Source organism: Penaeus vannamei, chromosome 12 (genome assembly GCF_042767895.1).
Source record: "Penaeus vannamei isolate JL-2024 chromosome 12, ASM4276789v1, whole genome shotgun sequence".
NCBI classification, from domain to species: Eukaryota; Metazoa; Arthropoda; class Malacostraca; order Decapoda; family Penaeidae; genus Penaeus; species Penaeus vannamei.
In genome coordinates, this window is record NC_091560.1 from 13,646,561 (window position 1) to 13,674,060 (window position 27,500).

The 27,500-nt window shown below is 37.6% G+C and overlaps 2 protein-coding genes across 11 annotated transcripts in view; one reads left to right on the top strand and one right to left on the bottom strand.

Moving 5' to 3' along the window:
* Positions 1-9,783, top strand: part of krz (beta-arrestin protein kurtz) — a 134,611-nt gene extending 124,828 nt beyond the window's left edge. For 6 of the 7 annotated variants that reach the window (XM_070127912.1, XM_070127907.1, XM_070127908.1 and 3 more), the window contains 2 exons: positions 3,653-3,762; positions 4,787-9,783. In XM_070127912.1, coding sequence (XP_069984013.1) covers positions 3,653-3,743 — 91 coding nt within the window. In that variant the 3' untranslated portion in view covers positions 3,744-3,762; positions 4,787-9,783. The remainder of the gene's footprint in view (positions 1-3,652; positions 3,763-4,786) is intronic. The other variant, XR_011398886.1, reaches the window with a different exon arrangement.
* A 6,493-nt stretch (positions 9,784-16,276) lies between these two features.
* The window catches only part of Pen (karyopherin subunit alpha), a 13,998-nt gene continuing 2,774 nt past the window's right edge, over positions 16,277-27,500 (bottom strand). For 3 of the 4 annotated variants that reach the window (XM_070127904.1, XM_070127906.1, XM_027364407.2), the window contains exons 2-11: positions 22,609-22,748; positions 21,430-21,558; positions 21,153-21,334; positions 19,648-19,727; positions 19,389-19,564; positions 19,153-19,291; positions 17,648-17,823; positions 17,363-17,545; positions 17,094-17,276; positions 16,277-16,996 (exon numbers count right to left, since the gene is read on the bottom strand). In XM_070127904.1, coding sequence (XP_069984005.1) covers positions 16,754-16,996; positions 17,094-17,276; positions 17,363-17,545; positions 17,648-17,823; positions 19,153-19,291; positions 19,389-19,564; positions 19,648-19,727; positions 21,153-21,334; positions 21,430-21,558; positions 22,609-22,692 — 1,575 coding nt within the window. In that variant the 5' untranslated portion in view covers positions 22,693-22,748 and the 3' untranslated portion in view covers positions 16,277-16,753. Of the gene's footprint in view, positions 16,997-17,093; positions 17,277-17,362; positions 17,546-17,647; positions 17,824-19,152; positions 19,292-19,388; positions 19,565-19,647; positions 19,728-21,152; positions 21,335-21,429; positions 21,559-22,608; positions 22,749-27,425; positions 27,481-27,500 lie in introns of those variants that run through there. The other variant, XM_070127905.1, reaches the window with a different exon arrangement.

A 27,500-nucleotide genomic window follows, 5' to 3' on the forward strand; every position in this document is an offset into this window, starting at 1 on the left:
TTTTTGTTGGGTATGGAAAATTTCATTGGAATACAAGGAGGGATTCATCATAAAGTATGATCAGTGTGTGAATGATTATTTCTTGCATTTGCTTAGATATGTCAGATACAAGGAGGTGGTTTGATGATGAGATTGAATACAGAACTGTTTGATGCTAAGTTGTTTATGATGGAGAAAATCAGGTTTATATGAGCACCATATTCCTTCTGCTTATTCATTCTTACTGCACTTCAATGGCATGCTAAGATGTAGATGTATGTGAAAGCATTATTATTGATGTTTATTTGCTGAGCTAATTCAGGTTAGTCATATTCTATCTTCAATTCTATCTATCATATAAATAGACATGTATCAAGTGCCTGGCTTGTAATAGTAATACTGTATGCATTCTGATTACATTGTACTTTTACTATTGCTCATATTAAAAGCATTTTGTCAATAGATATACAGGGTTATAGATTTACAAACTCCACCTTTTTATTACAACTGGGAACTGCAGGAATTCTTCAAGAGAAGATAAACCATCTGATCTAAATGCATCCATAGAAATGGACAGAATCGTCAAAGTCCAGTCTTTCTTTGGGGCCATGAAAATCAAGTTAGACCAAGCCATAGTGAAATTAAGACAAGGAGCAGAGAATGAGAGATATGGGGTTTCTTCCAATCCTGTTACCAGTAACCCTTATGTGGGTGAAAGCATTCCTGAGAGAAGCGCCAATGCTTCACCTACTCTGTTGCCATCTTCTGACATGATTGTTGATTTCATGGTTGTTAAAGAAGAGGAAATTGTGGAGTGGGTACTTTGTTCACGCGTGGAACATGCATGGTTAGAAAGTATAAGTATATATATATATATATATATATATATATATATATATATATATATATATATATATATATATATATATATATATATATATATATATATATATATATGCATGTTGTTTGTGTATGTGTATGTGTATAACCATACCTCATATAGATGAATTCTTGTTGGACTGATTAGTCTTATCTCCAAATAGACACATGATGTTTGTCTGTAGGATTTATAAGTACTCTTTTCTAATAATCAGACTAAAAAAATTATATCAGAAAATTAATATCTATATGAATGAGAATTTGTATAGATATGCTACTAGTCATATTACATGATTGGAGTGGTGTTCAAGCTATGGGTCATTCACCTTTTATTTAATACACTAGGATGAAAATTATCACCAGATTCATGGATTTTTTTTTTTTTTTTTTTTTTTTTTTTTATTCATGCCAGTTTTAGGGAAGTTGCAATGTCACAATGTCACAATTATTCTTCAAGAAAATTGTGAACAATTTTGCGACATGTTTGTCTTAGGACTATAAACTTAGACTCTTTTGGGATATCCATAGCCCCTTCAAGGTTAAGCACTCAATTGTCTGCTTCAGAAATAGAGAGACCATTATATTGGGGCAGCTTTGTAGAAAATAATGAACATATATCAAATGAATTATGGGGTAAGATAAAATTAATTAAGTTATAGTTTGTGTGGAGTAGGTAAAATTAGAAAAGAAAGAAAGTGTGGTGGGGGTCTGTTGAGCTTCTTTCCTGTCAGTTCAGGAGTGAGGCAAGGCTGTGTTCTTGCACCAACACTTTCAATACTTGCACGGACTGTATACTAGGCAGAGCTGCTGTTCAAAATCATTGTGGAGCAACACTGGGCAATGTTAAGGTTACAGACCTTGACTTTGCCAATGATGTTGCTATTCTGTCTGAGTCTTTGGAAACCCTAGTGGTGGCTCTCCATGCATTTAGTAATAAAGCGAAGCCCTTGGGTCTAAAGGTCTCCTGGACCAAGACCAAGATCCAGGACTTTGGGGACTTGCTAGGAGAACCTGTTCGGTTGGTACGTGCTTGCGGCGAGGACATTGAAGTCACAGTGAGGTTTACATACCAAGCTACGGGTTTTCAGGGCCCTGATAATGCTAGTTTTGCTCTGTAGTAGTGAAACCTAGACATTATCCAGTGACCTGGAGTTTCATCTTGAGGCCTTTTGTAATAGCAAAAGCAAAAGGTGGACGTGGCTATGCGCCCCCGTCGGCGTTAGCTCCTAATGGTGATAATACATACATACATAATAAAATGCATACATAATGCATATATAATGCATATATACATACATGATACATACATACCAGGGTTCCTGTACATCCTTTAAGCCTTAGAATGTCTTGAATAATGTTTTGGAAATTTGAAGTCTTAAAAAAAGTCTTTAAAAAGGAGCTTTTTCTGACACAGGTCTTAAAATGTCTTACATTTGCCTAAGCATCACACACACACGCACAAACACACACACACACCAACACCAACACCACAACTAACACCAACATAACACACACACTCACTACCAACATAATACACACACTCACCACCAACATAACACACACACACTCACCACCAACATAACACACACACACAACACCAACATAACACACTCAACACCAACATAACACACTCACTCACCACCAACATAACAGACATACACACCACCACCACCAACAACAACATAACACACACACACCAACACCAACATAACACAGATACACACACCACCAACATAACACACACACACCACCACCAACATAACACACACATATACACACACCACCACTACCGACATAACACATATACATGCACCACCACCACCACCAACATAACACACATACATGCACCACCACCAACATAACACACATACATGCACCACTACCACCTCCAACATAACACACACATGCCAACATATCACACACACACACACACACACACACACACACACACACACACACACACACACACACACACACACACACACACACACACACACACACACACACACACACACACACACACACACACACACACACACACACACACACACACACACACACACACACACACACACACACACACACACACACGCACACACACGCCAACAACATAACACACACACACCATCACCAACAACATAACACACACACACCATCACCAACATAACACACACACACCATCACCAACATAACACACACACACACACACACACACACACACACACACACACACACACACACACACACACACACACACACACACACACACACACACACACACACACACACACACACACATACACAAAAAAAAAAAAAAAAAAAAAAAAAAAAAAGTAAATACGACTTCAGTTATACCTCTTATGATTATGAAAGAAATTACCTAACTGATGGTTGCATACTGCATGCTAACTTGTTTTTGGGGCTTTGTTTTCCATCCTTTTACACTTTTAATTTCTTACTAAAGTTTTTTTGTTTTTTTTTTGCTAATTATATTTTGCTTTAATGTTTTCTTTTCTGAGTTTGTGCTGTGGGATGTTGACTAATGGTTCAGTGTATTGATTAGTGTATCTTCTTTGAGAATTTGTGCGTATCTGTTTATCTATACCTCTGTGTGTTTATCTTTTGTGTGAGTCACTGTCAGTATATGTGAAGAGGAGTACTTATTTATTAGAGTAAAAATGTTGCAGAAATGGGCACATGTACAAAATTTAGTATTCTGGCAGATTTATTTGTATGTAAAAATGTATCTTACCACATACAAAACATTTCATAAAATTTTTACTCTTTATAACAGGGATGGCACAACTTGTTATGCTGATCAAGATGACGACATCATTTTTGAAGATTTTGCTCGGCTGCGATTGAAGGGAGAAACAGAGGCGTAGGAACCCTAATGTCCTCCTGGTGTGTAATATCTCCCTTTTTGCCCTTGTAATAAGGTTTAGCTACACGCATATTTGTGTGTATTTTGATATTCTTTTCTAATGAAGGTATTATGATTTTAATATTATCATTAAGGTCTGCACATTTATGATTGCTATCTGTACTGTATTATGTCACTCTTTTTATTATTATTGATATGGACTGTGATGCCATTTTGACCATCTTTATCAGGTATTACCTTTGTTATCATCATTCTGTCTTCATAATCACCAGTATCACCATCACCCACCAACAATCACCATTCACTAACCACCAATCACTAACCACCACCCATCAATCACCACCCACCACCTATCACCCACCAATCGCCACCCACCACATACCACCCACCACATACCACCCACCACCCATCACCCACCACTCACCACTCACCAGTCACCACCCACCACTCAAGACCCACCACCCACCACATACCACCCACCATGTATCACCAACCACATACCACTCACCACCCACCACATACCACCCACCATCCACCATGTACCACCCACCACATACCACATACCACCCACCACATACCACCCACCATGTACCACCCACCACATACCACTCACCACATACCACTCACCACCCACCACATACCACTCACCACATACCACTCACCACCCACCACATACCACTCACCACATACCACTCACCACATACCACTCACCACCCACCACATACCACCCACCATGTACCACCCACCACATACCACTCACCACCCACCACATACCACCCACCACCCACCACATACCACCCACCACCCACCATGTACCACCCACCACATACCACTCACCACCCACCACTCACCACCCACCACATACCACCCACCACCCACCACCCACCACATACCACCCATCACCCACCACATACCACCCATCACCCACCACATACCACTCACCAACCACCACCCACCAACCACCACCCACCACCCACTAATCACCACCCACCGACCACATTCACTCTCCTCTCCTATGTTGTATTTGCTTTTTCTTTTTTGCAGACAGACAAGCATCCTCTACAGCCAAAGCAGTATTCACTTGGAAACCTAGAGGGGCTCCCACCAGACTAATCATGAATGCATAAGGTCATAGATACATGTCATTTGGGTTTATTTGTTTCAAGATTCTGTTACATGGTTGTAGAAAAAGAAGATTCATACTTTTTTTTTTTTTTCTTTTTTTCTTTTTATTACGCAAGCTTACAAATGCAGACACATCAGCAAAATAAGCGCACAATTATAGAAATCTTAAAGAACATAGTTATTTGTATTCACAATTTGTCTCTTTTCTCCCTCGTTCATTCACTGTCTCTCTCTTCTCTGTCTTGCCTCCTCTCTTTGATTTTCCTACTTATTCCCTCTCTCTTTCTCTCTTCATATGTTTTATACATACATGTGTTATAAGAAATTGTGAATGTATTTGCAATATATTTATATTTGAGCTTCATGTTTATGCTTTTGCTCAGTACCATTTTTGCACTTTTTTTTTTAATTACAGATTATCTTATTATACCTGAAGCAGTTAATATTTTGTTTTGTTATCTTTAATATTCTTAGTATTGGTATTATTATTGAAATTAGTTGTTATTATTTATTATCAGTATTATGATTTATTTTTATTTATTATTGTTATCATGATTTATTATTAGTATTTATTATTGTTATTATGATTTACTATTATTATCATCATTATTATTAACTATCATGATCATTAATATAGATTATGTTCGCTTTGTTGTTATTATTGTTTTTGTTGTTTTTATGCTTTGTTATTATTGTTTTGTATTTGTTGTTTTATTATTATTATTGTTATTATTATTATTATTATTTTTATTATTATTATTATTATTATTGATATTATTATTATTATTATTTATTATTATTTTGATTATCATTATTTCTTTTTCATTATTCTTTGATCATGATTGTAAGCTTCATCATTATCTTCATAATCATATCAGTTCTACCAGTCACAACCTTCATTAGTGTTATAACTATATTATTATAATTATAACTGTAATATTGTATTGTAGTTATAATCTTATTTCTTTATTATTATTATTATCATGATAATTTGGTCATTTTTCAGCATTGTAATTGTATCATTTTATAATTGGAAAGTTGGTTTTAGTTATTATTGCCTATGTTGTTATTGCCATTGTAATAATATTGATGATATAGAGTAGTCATTGTTTTATCAGTTACAGTTGTCAAGGATGATTATGTGTGAAATTATGAAAACTCATTATTATAATGATTATGTAACTAACTAGCTATATATTTCTTATCAGTACTTGTTATTGTGACCACCAGATATGTATCCTTGCAACACTGCATTAGGACAATATATGAATTAGATGAATGTTTGTCCTAGATTTTAGTGGCTTGAAAAAAAAGAAGAAAAAGAAAAAGAGCACAATCAAAGCTTGAATGGGAAGAGCCTTTTTATTTGTGATTTTCCATTCACACTTTGGGACGGAGACGACTGGGATTGGCTGCAGTGATGCTGATAGTCCTGCTGCTGCGTAGGTACTAGTGTTATTGTATAATGTGATTATTATTTTTATTTTTATTTTTTCATCTTTTTTTAGGTCATGATTTGCGTAAGTTTAGTCTTTTGTAATGGTATTAAATATTATTATTATTGTGTTTTTTTATGATTATCATTATCATCATCACATCATTATTATCATTATTGCAAGTTTTTATTATTTGCTATTATTTTATCATTATCAGTGTAATTGATTTTCATTGATATTGTTATTTATTTTTATTATTTACATTATTATTGTTATTTTGTATTATTATTATCATATATAATATTATCATTATTATTAGAATTTCTGTTATTATTATTGTTATTTTTTTATTGTTATTATTGTTATTATTATTATTGTTATTATAATTATTATAATTATTATAATTATTATTAAATTATTATAATTATTATTACTATTATTATCATTATCATCATTATTAGTATTCATGATTATCATATTGATTTCTTTTATCATCATCATTCTCATATCATTGTCATTACCTTTATTATTGTAACTAATTGTATAATGACCATTTATTTTCATTCATGTTTGCAATGTAATTGTTTCCAAAATTATATGTATATGCTTTCTGTAAATGATTCATTGCTCTTCTTTATGGTGATTATAAAGTTTTGGTCTGTTAAATATCTTGTAAGAAATGATTATTACAGTTTTTGATTTTAGGATGCAGAGCAAAGGCACCAACATCCACATGTAAGAAACGAGTAGCCATTTAGTATGCACTAATCTAGAGGACAAGCTACCTCAGCACTTGTAGAACCTGTCTCTAGTTATGACTGTTTTGTGGCATTACAGTGTCATACACTAACTCGAAAGCATTCCTTCGCTAGATTGTGAAATGGGTACCTGTGTTGAAAGAGTGCAGTACAAATGAATATGGATTTTCTTGGTTTTGATGATTGAATTATGTGAAATAGGTCAGGCAAGTCATCATGACATTGGAATGTATATGAGATCTATGGTAAGATGTTTGCTTATTTGATTCTTTTGTTAATTTCATGTTAGATACAAAAAAGGCAAGGTGAACATTTTATGCATGTCTGGACATTTGTATGAGTACTAGTGTGGACGAACTTTTGTTTGAGGGTATTTTTCATTTGGTAAAGTATACTGGCCATTTTCTATTTTCTTCAGGAAGTGTTGGAAAATATTGTGTTGTTGCACAGAATACATTAACTTAATGAATTAGTTCTTGCAAAGGTTTGAATGAGATACTTAGATATTTATGAATGAAGCTTGAATTACAAGTTTTCAGTCAAGCACTTGATTTTGTATTAGTGATTGTATGTGTTTAACAAATGTTTTATCATATTTATTCAATCTTTTAATATCAAGCGGATGAATGATGTGAATTTGATATGTTCTATGGATATTATGGCTTTGAAAATGGCAAGTTCCATTACATTATGATGAAGTATGGGGCATTACTGTAAAAAGTCTGAACTTGTGTTACACATATTAGGTGTTGTTAATGCAGTATTCCTTGTAATGCTTTGTAAAATCAACAGAGTAGGTTTACCAAAGTATATTTAAGTGTAATAATCCTTTTTGACTAGGGTGACAATGTGGCTTGCTTACAAAATGTTATCTTTATGAACTGGATCTGTGCACAAAGTAAGGCACAAATCGTGTCATCAAACATAATTCCTTAAATTGTGTTTGTGAGAATTTCTTTCAATTTAACTCTAAGTTGAGCAATTATTTTTTCATGTTTTAAGAAAAGCTATTGGCTCTATATAGAATGTGGTGACACTTGATAAGTCTTCTTTTTTATAGAAGTAGACTAAAAATATATGATTCTATGGTATGTAGCAGCACAAGCAAATGTTAGTTATATGTTCAATACATTAAGTATTGATAATACTAACATTTTTTTTATATATATATAAACTTTATGGACTATGGGTATCACAAAAATACAGCATGATTGTTATGGTATGCTGTGGAAAATCAAATTATTTGAAATTCAGATAGGATGGTACAATTATTGTCAATATAAAGTTGGTGTATACAGAAGCAAGCTTGAGAATGTCAGCTGACAGAAGTGGTCCTATTAGGTTTCATGCAAATTGGATGATTTGAAATATCCATGACATAATTTATATGATCTCTGCTGTAAAATAGAGATTTCAGTCCTCTTTCCAGCCAGTGCTATGTCAAACTACTGTGAAAGTGCTATGAAAGTGAGGTCTTTTGTAAGTAGAAATGGTAGTTAAGACAAGTCATTAGCATATGTCTAGTAAGATTTTCTTTACACAATATTTTCATGAGAAGCATTCAGACTTTATGGCATTAGGAATACTTTTGTGGAAAAAAATATGATGACTATTATGTAGATATAACTATAGATCCCTGCATTTCAACTATAATTTTGGTATGTTATATTACATGTGAAAATTTAAAAAAAATATATATATAATCTTGTAATGAGAAGGCATAATTACTGAAAGAAATCATTGTTACTCATGTTCAGCATTTAATAGGTAACCCTAGTTTTGCCAAAGTTACTATACTGCATCTTTGTTTATATACATAATGTTTGTGTACAGTATTTGTATGAAATGAGAACCTGCTATACATGAAGCAGTGTTACTGAGATCCTGCCACATATATGGGGCAGTGTTATAGCATCAGTGTTATGTAGATGAAATCATTGTTTGTCAGTTGAGCTTGGGAAGGATGAAAGCATCTTTCCCACTGCTGCCATGTACTGTACAACATGGTTAATATCACAAGTATTTTTGTCACTGACATTCCTCCTCAGTGATTCTTCACTGTGCATGTGTTCTCTTGCTTGAATCCATCCAAATTGACAACAGGTTAGACAAAAGGTTCAGTCAAGTTTTCTCAAGACAATGGCCTGTTATCCTGACTCCTGTGTCCCAGCATCTTGCAGCAGTGAGGTAAAGCAGTGTGTGGTAGAGCATGATCTTGACTCAGTCATTACTGCAACGTAAGATACTCTTACAGAAAGCTGAAGTTTTCTATTTATTTAGATGCTACTTGTAGAGTGCAGCATATGCATAAATTGGCAACTGTAAATGCATTTATATGAATTCTGTCTCTTTTGCACTTCTGTGATGACTCAGTGCTGTACTTTAAATCATGCTCACCTTACTCAAATAATTGTTGTCTGTTTATAGTTTGTAAAATGAGAAAAACAAAGTCAAACAAGAAATTATTAAAGAAACCAAAAGCAATCTGACAATAAAACCTCAGAGCTTTTTTACAATTTTTTCTTGTTCCTTTGCTCTTTGTACTTCAGCGTGGTAGCACACCATGCTCTTCTTGAGTCTTGTCTGGCAGTGATTAATGTACAGTTTTAACAGCTTTGGTCACAAAATATGTCCAAACTTATTTTATGTCCTCTGCATAAGACATTATTTTATGTATTTTCCTATATATTTGTGTATAATGAATAAATGTAAGTGTACCAAAGAAGTGGTATTATTCATGACCTCTTGTTATACGATTTATTTTCATTTCCCCCAATGCCCAATGTAGGGGATCACCCCTCACCTTGGGCCTCAACCCTCACCTTAACTAATTTTGTTTGGTCTTTTCTTCTCCTTTCCTCTTCCATATCATTCCCTTCTATCCCATTCCTAAGGTGTGAGAGCCATGCTGAAAGGATGCAAGGAAGGCTTTGTGTCAGTCATGATGGACTCCGGGAACCATGGGCACGGTATTCCCTAGTTAATTGTTTAACCCTTACCCCTTATGGGACCCCGAAAGGTAGACTTTCTTTTCCCCATTTTATTCAGGCTCACCATGGCCAGTAATGAAGATTCTTTACCCTTAATAGACCGATTCGGTGTGACGTCATGAGTCGGAGTCACCATTCCACTTGGTGAAAACAAGCCCGTCGCTCGGATACCTCGCTAAAATCGTGATGGAAAATGGCGTATGAATTCTTTGATTCTTCAAAAACCAAAGCGAAAAGGTGATATGAAGCAAAACTAGAAGCTGTGTAGCTAAAAGAGTACTCATACCGAAATCTAAAATTGAATATTCTGAAATCTACGACTATTCTATCAATAAAGCAGATGATAATAATTTTATAATAACATAATATGCTGCAGTAATGTATGATGTTTAGCTATATAGTGTATTTTTCTGTGAAATTAGTGTCATTTTCTAACATCACTTTTCTTCCCATTTGCTAGGTGTTTATACAAAGGAGACAATGAAGTCACGTATAGGCCTAAAAGAGCACAATGCATTTTTCTCTCTCCTCAATAATTTGATCTCAAGAGATAAGTCCTCTTCAGTTGTTTCTTCTGCTGGACCATATGACATCTCAGACAAAGGCAACAGGCAACTGTATACCTGCTTTGTTTTCATTTAATGGACAGTGCTTGAAGGCACCTGGCATAAAGTCTGGGTGAAGTGGATCCAGGGATGGTTTGCTTGTAAATATAAATTATGATAAATCAATTTATTACAAAAAAGGAATAAAATGAAAATAATAGAATTACTTTTGTGCTTTTTAGAATATATGACTACTGCCAAAACCTAATGTCGACAATGTTGATCTTGTTTGGCCTTGATAGGTAGTGCAGATAGACAAGAGTTTGAAAGTGATTATCTGTCTGGAATTTGAAAAGGTGTAATCTGTAGATCAATAAAATGTTCTGAGCAGATGTAAACATTTTCCACCAGGTGCCCAAGCACTCCCATCAGCGTTCATGGCCTGTAGGCCAACCCATCACTTCCATTATTCAGGTTTCTTTTCGCAATCTGGAAATATATAAAAGGTTAAACCTTCCTTTCCCATCATGTTGTGGTTCGAACAACTAACAACAACACAGTTCCTTGGCATTTTCACGCAAAGAAATGAAATTCTCAGAAAAATCCAGCGACTTTGTAAGCAAAGCGCAGTGATTTTTTGAACAAACGAGGGTTTGTTTTCACCAAGTGCTCGTTGCTAGGCGTTACCGAACTGGTCCATAGGGGAATTAAGGCTTGCCCCTTCACCAACTAGCCTATCTAATTTTGATTTTGATGGTTTTCCTTACCCCTGCCCCTCCTTTGACCACATCCCTGACCACTGATACTAATATCCCCTCTTCGACACTTAAGAACTCTAACTATTCTAAAACACCCACCAAGATTATTGCTCAACCTCCAGAAAATACCCCTTCCTCTCTCCCAACATTCTCCTCTCCATCTCCTACTGCACAATCCTCTTCAATGCCAACCCCCTCTTCCCTTATTACTACTATTCATCCTTATTGACCTACCCCCTACAGAACTACTCCACTCCACACCACCCCATCTTCCTCTCGCCCTTGTTCTACTGCTTCTACCTTTGCAAACCTTCTGAGTATTCTCTTTGGCCCAGACAAGTGAGATTGATTCTTTGTGATTCCCCTCACAGCCCCCTATTCTGAGAATACCCTTCTCTTTCAACAGTGCCTCCAGAAAAACAAGTAGACAGGGTTACCTTTGGTAGTCGCTTTGATTGTTCACATCTTGTCACAGTTACATCTGAATCCCAAGCTCATGCACTATCTACCCTAACTGACCTAGATGGCAAACCCATTCTTGTCAAACCTCACCCCTCTCTTAATAATTGTACTGGAACTGTTTCTATCCCCCAGAATGCTGCTTCTATCTACAACAGGCCCTGGTCAGACTGTGAAAATGACCTACTTACCTGCCTTTCTGAATATGATGCAGTGGCAGTAGTGTTCAACTATTTGTCCCAGAGGCCAGCACAAGTCCCACATCAATATTGCCTCCCCCTATGAGGTTTATATTGGCGGATTGTTCTACCATGTCCAACCATATCAACCACTTCTTCGTTAATGTCACCTCCCCGATACCTACCCTTCCTCCTCACTTTGTCGTACCAGGTAACCAAAATATTCCACTTCACCCTCTTTTACACCTTCCTCTTCTGCTCCTCAGATATATTTATCTCCTCTTATCATCATCATAAGAGAACCTTTGTTTCTCTGTCCTCTTCACCCAATTTCCCTCCAGACACCCTTGAAGACATCCAAAACTTCCTAAAGATGACCCAAGAGCACACACCACTACCTCAACCTCCCCTAATCCCCGTTACTGCCCCCTCCCAACATACCCTGTATACCGCTCCCACTTGAATATTCACATGAATTCCCTCTATCACAATAGTGTCCTTCAGACTCCTCCCCTCCAGACATTCTTCCTTCACCCTTCACCAGTTCCCCTTTCTCATCCCCCGAATTCTTCTCCAACAGCCACCTGTTTTCCTTGAACAATGTCCTTATTCCTTCCCTAGTGACAGATACAATGCAGTTCACTCAATTACTCTACCCCTTAACCTTTCCCATTTTACTAATCCCTGCTCTGCTTCATTTACTTCCCTCTTCCCTTTTTGTTACCATACTATCCTAGAACACCCTCTAGTTTTCGACATCTAACACTTTCCCTTCACCCTGGATTCTTCTACTTTTCGAACAACCATCTCTATTTTTACTTGAACATTTTCCCAATACCTTCCCCAGTGACAGATACACTATAATTCACTCAACTGCCCTACCTCCTTTACCCTCCTCTTTCTACTAATCTCTGCTCAAGTTCACTTCCTTTTTTCCCCTTTTCACTACCATACTACCCATTAATGCTCTCTAGTCTTTGACATCTGACACATTTTATCGTAATCTTTAACTCTTCTTTACCCTTTCTGACACAACACTTTACCATAGTGCTATATGACCTCACATGTCTAGCACATTTGTTTGTATCAAACATTCAACATTCTCTTTTCGTTCTTCACACTCCTTAACTCTCCCACCTGGATACTCGCATAAATCCCTTCCGTTGCAAGTGTTCTCCTAATTCCTCCCCTCCTGAGGCTCTTCCTGATACTTCACCTCCTTACCCAGTCCCCTTGTCTCATCCTGTAGACTTTTCTGCTGCTTCTCTTGATTATTTCATAACAGCCCTTTTACGTATTCCTTAAAGCAATGTTACTATAGCTTCCCCAACAATATATACACCCCATTTCATCCAATAGCTGTATACCCTTAACCTTTTCCTTTATTAATACCCGTTTACATAATTTGCACCCCTTCCTTACCCTTTTCCCTATCATACTATCCTATAAAACTATAATCTTTGACATCTAACACTCCTTGTGCTAATCCGTAACTCATTTACCCTCTTCACCAAAATACTTTATCATAGCACATTTGTTTTAACCAGTAACATGAACATCGTGAGGAGGCATAGAAGACAAGGACTGAGGCCCAATGTTCCTTTTCCTCTTTTTTCAATCCCTTCTGTCTATTTCCAAAGGTGTAAGAGCCATGCTGAAAGGATGAAAGGCTGCTTTGTGTAGTCCTGAACAACATTGGAGAGGCAAGTGGACCCTGAGGAGCACTGCTTCACTTCCCGGCATATTTCAGGCTCACCACAGCCAATAATTTTTTATTTTGCATCCTTATTAGAGGCATTAAGGTTTGCCCCTTCAATTAGCATTCAATTGAAAACCTGGTTCCCTGACCCCTGCCATTCTTTTGATCATGGCTGACTACTGATACTAATACCCCTTTCTCAACTCTATCCATTCATAATCATTCACCCAGGACATTTCTCAACCTTCAGAATATACCCCTTCCTCTCTTCCAACATCCTCCTCTTGCACAGTATTCTTTGTCTACCCCCTCCTCCCTTATTACTACAATTCATCCTTATTGTCCTCCTCCCTATTACCTCATTACACATCAGTCCATCTTCCTCCTGCCCTCATCCTTCTATTACTTCCACCTCTACATAACTTTTGAGTACTATTGTTAACCCAGCCAAGTGGCATCGATTCTTTAAGATTCCCCCTAGAGACCCTTACTCTAATATTACCCTCCTATTCCAATCCAACAATGTTTCCTAAAACAAGTCTGCAAAGTTTACTTTTGCAGCCATTCTGATCAATCAGACAGTAAAATCTGAATCCCAAGCTCGTGCACTATCGGAAGAGCAAACAGAATACAAGGGTTGTTCAGGACACAAAAGCTAGTGTCCTAACATGTAGTAATACGAGAGAAAGCACACAGTAGTAAAATATAAGAGCAACAGATGGTTAATGGTTAATGCCTTAAACAAATGTGTGTTACACATCAAAGGTCATATAGCAAAGTATTGTGGTAAAAAGAGATTAAAGGAGTTCTTTACTTGAACAGTGTTTCAATGGTTATATGGCTTTGTAAGATATGTTGTGAAAGGGGTAGAAAGAGGCAAGAGTAAATGGGGGTAGGATAGGGACTTCTAGAAGGGATAAAGGGTGATGTAATGAAGGGTATTTCTGGGTCTGATGAAAGAACAGGTTGTCAATTGAAAAGGTGGAGGATTCTGGGAGGATGTTTGACAAGTTCGGGTCGGGGAATGGAGGATAAGTAAGGAAAGACAAGGATTCGGGTTTCTGTAAAGTGGGGACAAGGTAGTCGGATATGGGGGACTGAAAGAGGAACTTTGCATGAGTTGCATAGAGGTGGGTTGGAGATTAGAGGCATGAGGTGGATGTAACCAAGCAAGTGCAGTTTTTCAGCGTCTGTTCTGTTATGTGGGCGATTGAGGAGAGATGGAATCTGCAGTTTATTGGTGGTCAGACTTGATCAGAGAGATTACCAACATTACAGAAATTTTGAAGTGAGGGGGGGTATTCAATGGTTGGAATGTGTGAAAGCAGGGTTGAGTCGTGGATAAGGCAGTGGATCATGCTACAGCATCTGCTCTTTCATTACCAGAGATCACATATAGGTAGGTATCCAGCATAACTTGACTGCTTTATCTTGTAGACAACAAAACTGGTCTCACCTTTCTGACTTGGCTTGGAGTTGATAGGGTGTATGGCTTGTGCAAGTGATATCAAGTTATGCGAGTCGATAAAGATGGGGATAGATACATGCGTTATAAAGCAGAGAGAATAGCATATAGTTATGTTACAAGGATGCTTGATTCAGGAGGAAGGGGAAAACTGCACGAGTGAGGAGAGGATTACAACAAAACCAGTATCCAAGGTAGATTTAGGGCCATCTGCATAGACATTGGTACTGGGAGGGAAAGTTTGGGCAGAATGAGGACAGGATGCATGATGAGGAATGAGTGAATAGGTTAAGTAGTGTCCTTATGAGCAGGGAAAGGGTAGGTAAACAAAGGTATGAAGAAAGGATTGAGTGAGAAAATTGGTGAAAATGAGCACAGGATCTTCAGGAAAAGAGCACGATGTCAAAAATGGGATGGTAGCCGATTCACTATACTGGATCTCAACTGGAGGATCAAAAGGCACCTAGAAATACACAAAAGACAGCAATATAGATTGTATCAAGGTGTGAGAAGGGAGGCAGAGGCAGAATATGAGCCATAGTTAAAGGTTGAGAGGATTAGGGTAATATGGAGATAGTGCATTTTTCAGTGTGATCCCCAGGATATACAAGCCTGTAAGAGTCGTAGGCAGCGGCGACTCCTTCAGCAAAAAAGGATATGATCTTGCCAAGACAATTTGGAGTCCAAAAAACACCCATTCAATGCAACCCTTCAGGCAAATTCCTTGGAGCATCATTTAGCAAGGGTGGAAGTTGGGAGCCTATACATGAATGAGAAGAGGATGCCTGGTGGAAGAACTGGGGAGAAATGATTCACCCCTCAAGGTACCATTGAGGGATAAGAAATGGACAACTAAACAGGAAAACCGTGTCCATGAAATCCCTAGGCCCATCCATGACTGGCACAAAGCCATCCTTTAATCATTTCAACATGGATCCCACATCTTTGGATGTGGATAATAGAAAGGGTTAAAGGATTAGAGAAAGTTAATCAATAAAAGAGCACATGGTCAATATATTAAACCTTATACATTATCATGTTTCATATTTTGAAGGTACCAGTCTCATGCCTATTCTTAAACTTGTATGATGTTTACATTTGGAAATTGAAAATACACAAGTGAAAATCGTTTAAATTTTTATTTAAGATATAGAAATATGAAAATAATATGTATGACAGGAAAAAGAAGAAAAGTACATTGCACTGGAACTCTAGGAAAAACTATTCTTCAGTGTACCTGGTCCCACAGTTTGTACATTTTAATAAAAATTTTGCACTCCTAAAAAGTTCAATAGCAAAACTAAAGAGCAGGATTTTCATGAACAACCGGGACTAGAAATTCAGGCACCGTAATTGGATTAATTCACTGGGCATTGTTTCCTAGGCAGTACAACTTATAGTTTGTTTCCATGTAATGCTTTGATAGCAACAAAAAATGGCATTCTACTCTTAATAAAACAAAAAAGATTCAAATGCTGGTGTGAAGTTACAATGATTATTCTGCACTTATTAAAACGAGCAACCTGCTACAAAGAATACCTCTTTCAGAAGGCACTGATATTTTTCCATACATCACCACTCCTGCATTTGGAAGAATTTAGAAAGAGAAGCCTCCATCTGGCAAGTTACTGCCAGAAGAGAAATCATAGGCCTGGCCATTGGAAGTACTGCTTACAACATCGTCAGCAACTTCTTCATTGAAGTAGTTCTCAATAATGCCAAGAGCCTTTTTGTACACATCTTCATTTTCATGATTCTGGAGTTCTTCAATCTTATCCAGACCCCCACACTCTTCAATCATCTGGCCTAAGCGATCGACTTCATTCAACTTTTCTGCCGTCTGAAAAATTAAACATGTTTAGTAGCAAAAACTAAATTGTAATACACTGGACTTGGAACAAATCAAAACAAGTTTGTAGTAGGAAAAAGAACTTTACCTGAAGAATGTTGCCAACACCATCAAGAACTACCATGATGGTTTTAGCATCTTTGGCTGTCAGGAGGTTGCAGAAAGGTTGCAGGACTCCCTGACGCACCAACTCAACAATTTGTTCTGTTGAGCCACCAGAAGTGTAGTTTGTAACGACCCAAGCTGCCTCTTTCTGGGCCTTGAAGTCACCCTGTAAAGATTTTCAGTCAGTTGTAAATTCCAAAGCTACCAGTCTGACATTTAATAACAAAGATGAAAGCAAGTAATAAAATTTACCTTTTCTAGGACTTCACAAATTGGTCGAATGAGACCAAATTCAATGACAGACTGAATTTGCTCTACATTGCCAGCAGTTATATTTGAAATGGTCCAGGCAGCTTCTTTAACAATGTTGCTACGATGATGCCTCAGTAATTTGGGGAATACAGGTAGTGTTCCTGCCTTTATAACTACATCAGTCTGAAAACAGATGAAAGTGTCAGTCCCTACATCTTGTATATCTATGCAATATATTTTCAACTTATAAACAAACTGACCATAGTAATACACACTGCACAATACCTGAGAGTCATTGCCAGTGACAATGTTGCCAATGGCACGAAGAGCAGGAGTAACAACAGGAAGCTCATCACAATTCAACAATTCTACCAATCGAGGAACAACTCCTGCATTAATGACTTCTTGAATCTTTTCATTTGTTCCATCAGTCAAATATGACAGTGCCCAACAAGCATCAGCTGAAAAATAGAGGTAAATTTATTCTTACAAATCATCAAATTGAAATATCAAACTTTTTGATAGTGGATATGCTATGATTGTTTTTGGTCTTATGACCTTTAAAACCTTTAAAAGTGACCATCTCAAAATCCTTAGAACAAATGAAATTTTGCAAATTGCTGTTATTTATCCACCAATGCAAAATTCCAATTAATACAACTTAATGCTGGATAATAAAGGTACATATTAAAATAGATTTTAATAATCTAACTATATGGAAACTATCCCAGCAACATAGTGCATACTTAGGATCTTTGTAGATTCTTATCAGCAGCACTTCATAAAGAAAGGAAAGAAAACATTACTGCCAAAAAAATGCAGTAACCACAGTAGTACTGTTGCGTGAAAAGTTTACACAGCTGGCTGCATAAATACTTAGCCACTGAAGAGCCTATCAGTAAAGATCATGATCACCTAATTTCACTCTTAAAAATACTAAAACTATAACTACTAATGCTGTTAATAAATTAATGACCAGAGCATTGTTATGTACATTACAATTAGCATAAAAAAGTCTCCCCTTTATCAAATTTATTTTGTGTAAACCTTTTCAGCTTTGCCATTTTCCAATGTCTATATCTGTCTTTTGACTTGCTTTATCTAGACGGTAATAGCTTATTTCCTTGCACAGACTCCATATCACTATGTAGTAAATAACTCGGTGCAAGGAAAAATGCTCATGACGGGAAGTCCTTCCTGAAGCCAGCACTCTTCCAGTCACTGCTTACATAGGTTACATTCCACATTCATTTAGCTATGAGAATCATGCTAAAGCCACTTTTAAAGCGAGTCAAATGATATTACAAGAGCTTTGTGCACGCATGGCAAGAATTTTCTGTCACCCTGACATTTGCTCAAGATGGCAAGTTCATGTCACTCACTCCTCAACTGGTTTTTCCATGACTTGACTGCAACGTCATCCAGGCATTCAATGGGTTAAACTATTTAGATTAGGCTAAAAAGAGGGCTGCAAGCCTACTTTTGAGGGGTTGTTTCTCAATGGCCACAGCCTGGACCAAATGATCAAAAAGCCATTTATTGTTCTGAACTTAGAGCAGGCCTGACTGCATGATGTGATGAGACATTCCAGCACAAGAGTGTCTAGCTACGATGTAATGGGATATCAACCTTAGGGAATAGGTTAACCAAGTCATGCTAGAAGCCCCAAAAAGTCCTTTTATATTTTGTCCTATATTCAACTGCCTAATTTCCAACACTAGGTTTTCCTTCAAACTTAAGCAATATCTGTTCTACTTAACACTTAAATGTAGGTTAGAATCCTGGCTCACCTTGCACTTCTTTGTCTGGGTGGCTAATTAACTGGCTGAGAGCAGGAAGGCACTGCTTAACTACTTCGAAGGGTGGAGAAGGATTTTTGTTTCGACACAGGTTGCTGAGTGTCCATGTAACATTACGCAGGAATGTGTGCTGCAACAAAATTCAAATTAATTTATATCCAATAACTAATGATATTGGAAATTAATCAAGTAATACATATGATTGAATTAAAAGCTTTGAAACATACCTCAATTTCTGGGCCAATGAGTTCAAGGAGAGGTTTAACAATACCAGCTTTGATTACAAAGTCACGGAGTTCTGGCCCATCTCCAGCTATGTTACCTAATGCCCAGACAGCTTGTTCTGCAACATTGCTGTGAGGTGACCGCAGCAGCTTTACAAAGGCCTGGACAGCACCTGAAGCTAAAAAACATTCAAATTAAAATAAAAAATTTCAAAGAAACGGTCAAATCTGTTTGTACCAACTGGTATATGCATAGCCTTACCTGCAACTGCCTGTGTCTGCTCTGATGTCCCAGAAGCAATATTTGTGAGGGCCCATGCTGCTTCAAACTGTAGAGGTGGGCTGTAAAATAGTGATATCATAAAATGTGAATGCTTCATAAAAACAATTAAGGTGGTTCTCTTCATAAATTACCCTAAATGCAACATTACTGTATTCTTAACATTTCTCCCAAAAACTTAGGACCCACCCCCCCTTTTCCAATCATGGTTATGAGAAGCAACATGTAATAGATTCTTCTTTTATACTATAGAACTTAAGACTATGGTTTCATAATAAATGGGCTTCCTTTTTATCAATATTAATTTTATTCACCCTCTCAAATCAAATTTTCAAGGAATCAAAAAGAGCCACCAACAGCCTCTGAAATGCCTGTTCAAAACATCTTACTTTAAATCCTTTGTTAACTACTCCTAAATATACAAAAGATATTTAAGACAATGTGTGAAGGAGAGAAGTGTGTGTTGAAAAAGTACCCTACGATTGAGGTAACATCAGGAGGAATGTTGGGGAAAAAAAGATGCATTATGTCCAAGTAGTGACAAAAGGGAGTCAATCAAGCATCCAGGATGCAGTGCAAGTGATAATGGGGAAAGAAAGGAAGGGGAAGGTGAAGATGTAGTGTGTAGGGAAAGTAGGAGGAAGAGGGGCTTTCATGAGAAGAGATGTCCAAGGAACAAAGTCTGAGGTAGGTGTTAGAGAGAATGTGGTAGAGATTGGAAAGTGTTTAGATTACCTATTGTGATGGGTTACATGGGTTCTCCCATAAAACAGACAAGCACATTAATTAAAGGAATCATTGGTTGATCACAGAATATGGGTGGATTCTCATATTTAGTATTGATGAAGCCCTAAACTAATGAACTAACTATTTCAAGCAAAAATAACACTTGATAAAGTTGCTTCTTATAATTACAACAAAAAATATAATTTAACTTTTATAACAATTGGCTTGTACTTAAGACTAGGTACCAAATGTGCAACTCAAGATCTTGACAAAACCTTTGCACAAGATGCCCAGCTGGTCTCCATCTTTATTAAGTATTGCTATAAATATTGAGTTTTAAAGAGATTTAATTTTTGCTGGGAATATCATGTACAAGCATGTCATGTACACTCAATTGTATTTTAAAAATGTGCTTAGACAGGTCCAAACCATCAAGTAGTCACTTAACATCTTGCATCTATTTACCTTTTGTCTTGATTTTCAGAAATATTCTTTATCATCAGTTTTGTTGATAAAGTAATCAATGTCAGCAAATAATATTACTAGTTGCAATAGAAATCTTCACAAACTTTCAAGGAAAAGGGAAATTATGCAAGATATTATATGCGTACCAAGTAACGCCTTGGTAGACGAGTGCTTGAGAAGTCATATGCACAAATTTAAAAATTAGTATACAGAACATGTACCCACAAGAAATTGCTTAATATGTCCCAAGTTGCCAAAGTTTACAAAGTAAAGTAAAGAAAAAAAATTAACCATACTTGTCAGCTCTATCAAGGAATGCAACAAGAGGTGTCACCATGCCAGCATTAATAATGGCATCTATGGGAGGGTTGCGCTCTCGAGAAAGCATCTTTCTTGCGGACTGTGTAGCTATGACTTGCTTGTTTGTGTCATTGCTTGTGATGCCATTAATAATCTCTTCCAAACACATAGTCGGAGCCTGGCAAGGAGAAAAAATAAAATTAGAAATTTGTGAATACACAAATTATCTATAAATCATTAAAAAATAGATGCAAGTTCTTGCCAAAAACCTACAGATGTATTCTGCTCCTGGAGGGGTGAAGTTGGGTCATCAAGAGCAACATTTCGTCTCTTCAAAAGTTGTTCGTCTTTTTTGGCTTTACGGAGTTCGACACTGGTTTCCTGGCGACGTCTGCGCATCTCCTGTAAGTATAAAAATGGAAGCCATTGTATAAACATATTCCAATGTCCTTTTTAAAACATTAGCCCCTATTGACCAGGTCACATCTACCCATTTCCCCTTTTTTATGCAAGGCATGACGCATCCTACAGATGAAGTGTTATTTAAGTCGTGGCTGACTTGAGTGTCTGGAGGAGGAATGTGCAATGCTACAACTGGCATTTGTTCTGTATAAAGAGCAAATTTTATCAAATCATTTGCCTGCCATGCACCAAAACAAGGCACACTTTTGCTGAAGTTAATCTCTTAACCTGTCAATAACATTCAATTGTTTCTTTAAAATTTCAGTCTCCTGTGTCAACTGAGGCAACAGTGGCAGCAACCTTGTATACCACTGCATACATGTATATGTATGTATGTATGTATGTATGTATATGTATGTGTATGTATATGTATGTGTATGTGTGTGTATATATATATATATATATATATATCCCTGAAACCACATTCAATCTTGTACACCGTAAAACCTACTATCATATGCCTATCATATCTGAGGGGGGGGGGGGGGGGGGGGAGAGAGAGAGAGAGAGAGAGAGAGAGAGAGAGAGAGAGAGAGAGAGAGAGAGAGAGAGAGAGAGAGAGAGAGAGAGAGAGAGAGAGAGAGAGAGAGAGAGAGAGAGAGAGAGAGAGAGAGAGAGAGAGAGAAAACACTATGTAAAACTTGACTACAAACAAAATTACTTACTTTGTTTGCAGCAGTGTGTGCTACACACCAACTATCTAAAAAATGCCCCTGAAGCAAGCCCATTCAGCAGTGCACAATACCTGAACCAGAGGCCAAGTGAACCCCATATTTTTCAGGGGGCAATGGGTTACCACAATGTGAAAGTTGTCAAAAACTGTTTGCCAACATATTTCCTGGCATAAATATCATGTAGGGAATATGGAACTATCTGGTATGATTCACCTAGCCATGCTACTGCCCTTTCCCTCTAACCACCTTCTGTAATAGTTAACAATCTTTTTATTTAGATCATATCTTGCTTCAACTCTGCTCTGCTAATACTTACATCCATATCCTTCCCCGCATTTTTGAAGCTCTTGAGGCGGCTGGGGCCAGGACTGTTTTCACGTGCTGCAGCCGGAGCAGGCATTTTCGCCGAGGAATCCAGACTAACAAGCAAAGAGTGGTCAAACTGCAACAATTTATCTGGAAAATGAAAAATAAAAGTAAGGGAATTGTCTAATCAAAGAATCTGTTTAGGTCAAAAACTACTTTTCAATACTTAAAAAAAACGACAGTTGGGCCAAACCTCAGGAATACAAAAATAAAAATTGTAGATGAAAGCTTTTGTCCCAAAATGGTTAATCATATAAAACACTCAACATGATGTGAAGCAGAAAAATTATAATCTTAAATATGCGATCTTAACCCATCCAGCATATTTGTTATCCATTCTTGCTATGACAAATTATGGACCTAACGACGTTTCGCATCATAGTCATAGCTAGTCAGTCCCACACTATTGGCTTATTGGATGAATATTGTTTATCTCCAATAGTAGTGGCAAAAATATTGAGTGGGTGCTCTACCACCCTTGTTTACATGTGGAAATGAGGCAAAAGCCTAATCTTCCACCAAGAGCTTATCACCCACAACTCACAATAATGTCTCGTGAGAGTCATTGTCATCCCAGCCCTCAGCATTTTATTTATTCATTCCTTTTAATGATGGTGTATTCAGGAAGCGGGTTATACATTTGAAACATGTGCAACTCCAGTTACTTTCCTTAATATTTGGCAAGCGATTCCGTACTGTAGAGGCCTGCAACCTTTTAAAAAATTACTTATTCCCTTGTAATGGCTATTTATATTCAAATTCAATGAAAACCTGTTGTGACAGATGGCTTACAATCTTACATGTATCACACCATATGTATAGTACCAAGCTATTACTGCACATTTCACCCCCATATTTTTGAAAGAGAAAATGGTTAACCTTTATGCTATGGACAATAACCTAGGGGAACAATTATATTCTTGCAGAGGGCAAAAATTATAAGGGGGGGAGGGGGTCCAATAGCTTTAGCTTTATCTTAGAGTACATACCAAAGACAATATTTGATGAAAGTGTGTGTGTAATGTAAAATAGATTGTTGAATAAAGTGACGTGGAATTGGGGACAGTCTAGCGAATCAGCATGCTGTATAGATTTACCAATGAAATTATTTTAGTTTCTCACAGCCATCCAACCTTGCAATTATCATTCCTTGTTTCAATTGTTAGAGGCGTATGGGGACAGTCACATGCAGTATTCACAATACCCATAAATTTCACTGGAATCCAGTGATTTCCTGTGGGTAGGAACCATCCCACCCATCTGTGTTGTTTACACTGCGAAAAGAACCATTGGCTTTGTTCAGCAGAATTGCAGAAACTTGCTATGGATCCCGCAATCTTCTCTTGCTATTCTTTCATGTTTTCGGGGTTCTAATCTATTCCAGGAGGGAGTAAATTGTTTCAAATTCCACACTTTGAATATTCAGAAGATATGCAGTTTCAACTCTAATTTGGTAGCTATGAATGTTTTTATTCATCAGTCAAGTGAGTCCATGATCAATGCTTTTGTTTTTACCTTTAGATTGATTCTGAAATGAACAAATTTTTAAATTGCCTACAATGCTACAATTCTTAATTTTCTCTATGTCAGTCTTGTCCTTTTGTATACCTTAACTACAAATTTTATTAAAACCTTGGCTAACCATTCCAACAAATCCACTTTTTGCAAAATCATTGGTTTAATAAATTGCCTATTTCTAACAGTACGATTTACCTTGGTGGATCATTTTATGTATCAGCACAGTTTTCTTTCTTAACCAATTCCTACCGGGTGACATGTACATACGTACATTGTGGATAGCATCAAACAACCCTTCCCAAGCTGTCAACTCAGTGGATAGAGCTTATTTCTCACTAATAGTAGCAGCATCATTTCCACTGTAAAACTTGGGCAATAGCTCCTAAAGTGAAGTAAAGTCTTCAATTTATTTTTTTTAGTTAAAAACTATCAAAAGCTTTTAGGGGCTTTATGTAGCCTGCAAACTGGATATGTCAAGGCATGCCAATAAACCCACTATCACGTTCTTATAGGGCAAGAAGCCGTTTAAGCTGCAGCAGCCTCATTTACTGGTTAATGATGGAATGTCCACTGCATATCACCACTCAGACTAAAGTTAGTGTCACTAGTTTTCTCTTGTCCTAGGATCCCTAGACTGCTTTGCCAAAGTCTGGCCAGCTACAGTTTTTGATCGGTCAGCTGACCTGATGTCAGTGAAGCTGTCTATTAATCCTAGTAGAGAAGATTATCAGTGTGACCCTAGCTTAAGTCCATTAGTCCTTGTCTAGGGAATAAATTAAAGGTAGGAAAGGCAAGGTTGGGTGTTTGGGTTCGCATGATACGCTAAATTTGGGAATTAGTCTCTGGATGGTGCATCACTCTCGGTAACAATTAACAGTAATTATTTACAATACAAATGCACCTGCCCGAGCCTCAGTCCCGAACTTGATCACAAAATTTACTGATCCAAATTGCTGTGACTGCCTGAGGGGAGGGTTTAGGAGTAGGCCTTGTTGCTGCTTGCTGTGTCTTGCTCAGGTGAAGGATCATGAGTGCTGAACTCGGCTCGGGTGCCAGAGATTAAGTCGGTCTAAGCTGTGCGAGCCACACGGGAACAGGGGGAGCCTGTGGTCCAATAGGCGGGCCGTGAGGTGTCCGTTGTCAACCAATCACGTCTCGGTATGCGTCTTCAAGACCCTGCTTCGAGACCGCCCATACTGGCCGAGCTTACATCGCTGGACCTGAGCCAGAATCATCATTTGCCGCTCGACCTGTTACCTGACATTACTTGTACTTGGCTCCGCAACAATAAAGAGAAAATCCAGTTTGGTTTCCTAACCTCTACAATACAAGTTACAAATTACCACCAGGGTTCTTAATATCCATTTTCTACAAGTTGGCACTAAGTGCTAACAAAAAGGGGGTACAGGGGAGTTTGTCCTCCTGTCTGAGGAATAAAATGGTAGGAAAGATTGGGCAGGATTTTTGGGGTCGCATGATACCCTGGTTTTGAGACCATCTCTGGAGGGTGCGTCACACTTTGTAACAATTACCCAAGCAGTTTGGACAATATGCAGTACAAGGTAGTGCCTAAGTTGGGAGATATAAACTATATAAATCGATAGACCGATAAAAACCAAGACACTTTTCTTCTACGGCAATATATGTGCAAATGCTTCCCCAAGGTGCTATACGTAAATGAACAGAGGTGAGGGCCCAATTTTGCCTAAGTCCATCTTTTCATGACAAAAGTGAACATTGGACTGGACGCAGAACTGATTACTGCACTGTTCAGACTAATGCATGTATTGCTGTGCAATTGTGAAAAGGATATTTTGCTAATCATCAGTGTCTGCTGTTCCATATTTATGCCTTCAAAGACCTTTATTAATGTTTTTATATCTCATTTACGTGTTTTAAGATTGATTATACAGGTTTTAATGGGAATCGGTCAGAAGAACCTTCTGCGCATGCGTATTTTCACGTTTCTCGCCACCAGTTTTGACAGTAGTCGCAGGTAGTTGGTGAGTGAGCCGGTAAGAAATGTTTTGTTTTGAGCATTGCATCGATTCTAGGTTATTCCAAAGACACTGCAGTAGCAACGAAGAAGAAAAAGACCTCAATTACTATCGAAGTTCCACTTCTAAGGGCATCAAGTACCCCCCCCCCCCAAACAAGCGACCCATAATCCACTACCGACTGAAAGAAGTGAAGGAAAATTGACAATTCGGTCTTTCGATATATAAAGGCATTTGGTTTATTGTTTACAGTATGGATGTAGCTCTATCTTGCCGTACATACCGAGGTGAAGAGAATGTATCCCGGGGGGTGTTGGTGGGCTTGCCCCCCATCAACCCTCCCCTCAGGTAGTGCCCGAAGGGCACGCCTAGTCACGGCACTGTAAATAGCTAGGTTAGGTCGTTTTTTGGTGCTTGAAAGGTGTGAAATCCTGTAGATTTTGCCGAAAGATGTGTTGTATTCCTGTAGAGTTTTTCGAATTTTGGCACGCTGGTGCATACTTTTAAAGATGGCGGGGATGGCCATAGAGTTCCATTAGCCGATTTTTTAGCCATATTTGGGTTAGATTTTTGTTTTTGTTCGTTATTCTTATTTAAGCCTGTTTTACCCCATAATTTCCCTGATACTTCATGCCCTCCCCTACTAACAGGACTATCAAATTAAGATTGTCGATGGAAGTGGTACTCAGATCTCATCAACAAAGCATTTGCACAAGAAACCTCAAGAATTGTTGAAATCAGTGGATTTCATGCAGACAAATATCAAAATTAGTTCGATAGTAAGCCCCTACCCTATTATGCATATTGACCAGCAGTTTACCTTTCAAAATAGGACAATAAAAACCTATACCAGAAAATCTTGTACCAATACACTGGGCAAACTGTCCAGGGGTTCTACAAACTGTTGCCTATGCATCTGTTGGTCGTTCAGTGCCAGCCGATTCACAGGTTGAACCTACCAGGCCAACGGCTGACTGCATCTTCTATACATCCCTCCCTCCCCAAATTACTGCTCTTGCAACTGGGGATTCAATAAAAATACTGAGAAAATACAGCAGCAATGATGTTTACGTGTTAAAAAAAACCTTTTCAATAGTTTGCTACAATGGCGCCCATTTCATCTCGTTCCTAGAATTCACAAGATCGGAACTATACTTGTCTATTCAACCCGAGTTATAAGGCCCTTTAAAATATGAACGACTTCCTACTTCCACAATTTGGGCCAAACCAAGTTTTACGAACTAGACTTTACCAGTTTCGGTTTGCTGATCCCCGAACAAACTATTGATTGGCTCGAGGCTTCAACAGGTGTGAATACTCCGCGCTG